The sequence below is a fragment of the Sinocyclocheilus rhinocerous genome, unplaced genomic scaffold (assembly GCF_001515625.1).
Source record: "Sinocyclocheilus rhinocerous isolate Xijiao unplaced genomic scaffold, SAMN03320098_v1.1 scaffold2250, whole genome shotgun sequence".
NCBI lineage: Eukaryota > Metazoa > Chordata > Actinopteri > Cypriniformes > Cyprinidae > Sinocyclocheilus > Sinocyclocheilus rhinocerous.
The window spans coordinates 134,200-138,686 of record NW_015646473.1 but is presented as its reverse complement, the minus strand read 5'-3'; the positions used below and the strand labels follow the sequence as shown (position 1 = coordinate 138,686).

The 4,487-nt window shown below is 38.5% G+C and overlaps 1 protein-coding gene across 1 annotated transcript; it reads left to right on the top strand.

The window, feature by feature from the left end:
- Window positions 1–477: 477 nt before the first annotated feature.
- On the top strand, window positions 478–3,448 carry LOC107707891 (interferon-induced very large GTPase 1-like). Its single transcript, XM_016512000.1, has one exon. It carries the CDS (start codon window positions 518–520, stop codon window positions 2,828–2,830), a length of 2,313 nt encoding a protein of 770 aa, XP_016367486.1. The 5' UTR covers window positions 478–517; the 3' UTR covers window positions 2,831–3,448.
- Window positions 3,449–4,487: the final 1,039 nt, after the last annotated feature.

Below are 4,487 nucleotides of genomic sequence, written 5' to 3'. Positions count from 1 at the left end.
CTCGGTGACATCTATGAAAGTATTAATGCAGACCACCGGAAGGACAGCAGGGATATTATATCTGTGCAGAGTTATTCAGATTATGTACAGTTAAAGAAATCAAGCGAATTTTTCACAAATGCCTGCAGAGTAGTTAAAAATCTGCTGGGTCGCAATCTCTCTGAGGAGGATGAAGCCCAAATAAGATCATTAGTCAATGATGTTGTTCAGCAGACAGACAAAATGATTCAGTCTTTTAACATCTCAAAGATGGGCTACAACATCAGCTACATTCAACAACTCATAGATTACATCAAAGCAAGAGTAATAGAACTTTGTGCATCAGAACGTGTCAGACATCACAGCTGGAGACAAAAACATGGAGGGAAGGAGACGACTGCAGGAGAAACTGGATGAGATGACAAAACTCGCTGCTAAAGATGAAGTCTGTGATGCAGAATGTTTCAGTGACGTCATTACATTTGATGTTCAGAAAGATGTGAAGTATTTTGCTCAGCTCTGGGAGGGCAGTCCGCCCATGGCTCCACCAAACCCAAACTACTGTGAGAACATTCAAGACCTGAAGAAAACTATAATAACTCATGCATCAAAATCACATGGAATGATGATGAAAGAATTCAAAGTTCGTATTAATGATCTCTGGGAAGCTTTACTGAATGAACGATTCGTCTTCAGCTTCAGAAATTCTCTGGAGATTTCAGCTTACAGGAAACTGGAGACTGAATACAGCAGGTGGTCCTGGAGGCTTCGCCGTGCCATGCTGGAAACTGAGAACAAACTGCACAACCAAATAGAAAATGAAGCAATTCATGAGGTTGAGGAAACTGATCTTCACAAAGAGTTGAAGAAGACAAGTGAAGAAGTGAAAAAATCAGTGTCAGAATTCTTTGAGAAAGACGCAGATGCAAATATACTGATTCAGTGGAAAACATCATTTGACATTAAAATCAAAGAGCTACAGGAAAGCATTGTAAGAGAAACAAAGAGGAAATTAAATGAGATTCTTAAGCAGCGAGACCTGAAGAAAGAGATTGATGCTCAGAGGACACATCATGAAAACACTCTCTTTGAAAAGAGCAAAGAACTCGCCTTAAAACGCAAAGACAAAGCAAATGATGAAGAAACACTAAAGAAAGAGTTTGGTTTGTTTTGGAACCAGTGGATGAAGACAATCAGCAGAGACACTCAAACAACAAGAGACATTGACATAATGAGAGATATGAGAGAGATCCTCGGTGACATCTATGAAAGTATTAATGCAGACCACCGGAAGGACAGCAGGGATATTATATCTGTGCAGAGTTATTCAGATTATGTACAGTTAAAGAAATCAAGCGAATTTTTCACAAATGCCTGCAGAGTAGTTAAAAATCTGCTGGGTCGCAATCTCTCTGAGGAGGATGAAGCCCAAATAAGATCATTAGTCAATGATGTTGTTCAGCAGACAGACAAAATGATTCAGTCTTTTAACATCTCAAAGATGGGCTACAACATCAGCTACATTCAACAACTCATAGATTACATCAAAGCAAGAGTAATAGAACATGAGGAAGGACCAGTTAAATATGTGTTCAAGAATGAATTCTTCATGGACTTGGTTCTTTCCATCTGTAAGAGAGCAAATAAGATGATCACTGAGCAACACAGAATGTTCAAAGAGGCCAATGATCCTGAAATATATGTTAAGAAGAAGAGAGAAGAGTATTATAGTATTTTCCAGAAATACTGTCATGGAGCAACATCAGCTGCCATTTTTGGTGAGATCATCTGTCAGAAACTCAAAGAACCCATTGAACAGAGTGTCTACAAGAAGACTGCCAGAGAGTTAGCAAATGATATGAGAACAGACTGTCCATCACTGAATGGAAACAGGTCAAATCTTGAGAAACACATCCTGAAGAAACTGGCAGAAGAGGAGAATTTTAACAAGTACATGAACTATGTTCATAACACAAGAGATCACTTCAGTGGTTTCATAAGAGATGAAGTCAGTCGGTACATCACTGATACGTTCAATGTCCGTGTTTTACCAAAGATGAAGAAGAACATTAAACTCCTGCAGCAAAAGATCATGGAAGCAGCACATGAATCTACTGAACATGTTCGAGTGAACAGAGGAGATGAATCTACTGAACATGTTCGAGTGAACAGAGGAGATGCTGGTTTGTGGTTGAAGAGTTTCACACAGCAGCTCTCAAAAGAGCTGATCTTCTCTGAAAAGGACCTCAGTGGAGTCAAACACGATGATGTTGATGATTTCAAACTCCTAGAAGATGTGATAAAGAGAGAACTTCCTTCTATAATGTCAAACATCAGCAGTAGATTCGACACAAATACTTTTCCAGTAAAGCTGGACTATAAAGACAGACCAGATCAGCTTCTGATTGATGACTTATGTCAGTGCTGTTGGGATCAGTGTCCATTCTGTGGAGCCATCTGCACCAACACCATAGAAAACCATGATGAAGATCACAGTGCTGTTTTCCATGGAGTGAAAGGAGTAAATGGGACCGCGTTCAAGGATACAACAAACTTCTGTGTTTGGATCTGCACAACATCAGTGTCAAGCAGTGATCGATCTTTTTATCTCCGTGCCGATGATAAAACATTCCTATACAGGGAATACAGAAAAGCAGGAGGAGTTTTTGCTAAGTGGAGCATCACCCCTGATCTCTCCGAACTGCCCTACTGGAAGTGGGTTGTGTGCAGATTCCAGAGAGATCTTGAAAAATACTACAAAAATACATTTGATGGTTATGGTAAGATCCCAGATGAATGGAGAAAACACTTAAAAAAGGATGCTACGGAGAGTTTGAATAAATACATCTAATTTAACAAGTAAAGTGATTTTGTTTAGGTCTAAGATATACAGAACAGAGATTGAAATGATTTTGTTCCTGACTTGACTTAAGTGAGTTTGAAATCATCTAAACTTCAGCTAACAGAATACATTAGAGGAGTGGTTTAGACTGTCTCCATTGTCTTGCCCATTTTAAACACAAAAGCATTGAAATATAATTCCATCTTTCCATCACCATTTTCCTTTAGGGGCTCCATACCTTTAGGGCTTACATTGCAAGTTTAATAGCAAAAATAAATACATTTATATATACAAATATTATAATGAGCATTTAACTATCATACTCATGTTGCACATGCCATGTTCTGACTGTAAGAGGCAAATTTCTTGCTTTGTAGGATGTCAGAACTCAGTTGCAGAATTAATCTTTATATGAATGCATGAGCTATATAAAAGTGCAATGTATCTCCATGCAATTTTTTTTAAAGACGTCTCCCTGAATAAACAAGTATACTATCCGATTAGTGTTTTAGTTAGTAATTGTAATCTGATTACAGGAATATAGTAAGGCATTTGTTACTGAAATTAAATAAATGATGTGTTTCTCCTAACCCTGCATGTAACACATAGTTGATATGGAAAAAAAAAACCACACTGTAGCACTCTGTGAGCATGTTCTGTTATATATTTCTTAAGTAAATTCTGAATAAATCTCAGTTACTTCAATTCTCTAAAGTGTATTTCTGTTTAATATTCAGATCACATCCAACACACAGTTTAATGGATTGAAACCGACAGTACATATTCACACTCGATGTTACTTCTTATACAGTGAGTAGTCAATACGATATACCATATGTCATTTTTTTTGATTGATGACTTCCGGTCTGACCTCTGACCTTTCGTGACCTTACCCTTCCCCCTGCGACCTTCACACCCCCCCCTACACACACACATACATGGCACTAACCCGTGACCTTTTAATAATGTCCAGATGTGGAAATCGGCCTATGGGGAATTCCATCGATAACTGATTACCTTTTAATTATCTCAGGTGCAATATGAAAATTGATGGCTGTTGAACTCTGAGCATTGTCAGGTTATAAATGAAGTCATGAGGAATGTTTTTGAACTTTTAATATGCATTTTGAACTCTCACACCCCGGGGTCAGCATCTGCGGTCCACATGTCCGGCTGCATGCTGTGTTATGCTCTCTCTCTCTCTCTCTCTCTCTCTCTCTGGGGTGTGAGAAAGATGTTGGTTTTAAGGATAATATCAAAAATAAGTAAACAATTTGAACAGAACATAGGTGCCTATCACAATATGTGTGTGCACTCACACATAATCTGATGGTTGTATAAAATGATTCTCAGCAGCAACATAAAAAGGATTTAAATAAAATATGTAGCATGACTAATAATGAATTGAGGATAAAACAATAAAAAACTTTTAGCTTAATGAATAATAATCCCCTAATAATCCCCAACCACTTGATTGGCTCTATGACTCTCTCTCCTCTCCACCTGTAGCTAGTGTGTGGTGAGCGCACTGGTGCCGTTGTACTGTGGCTGCGTCGCATCATCCAAGTGGATGCTGCACACTGGTGGTGGTTGAGGAGAGACCCCCCCCCACATGATTGTAAAGTGCTTTGGGTGTACAACAATACACAATAAAGTGCTATATAAA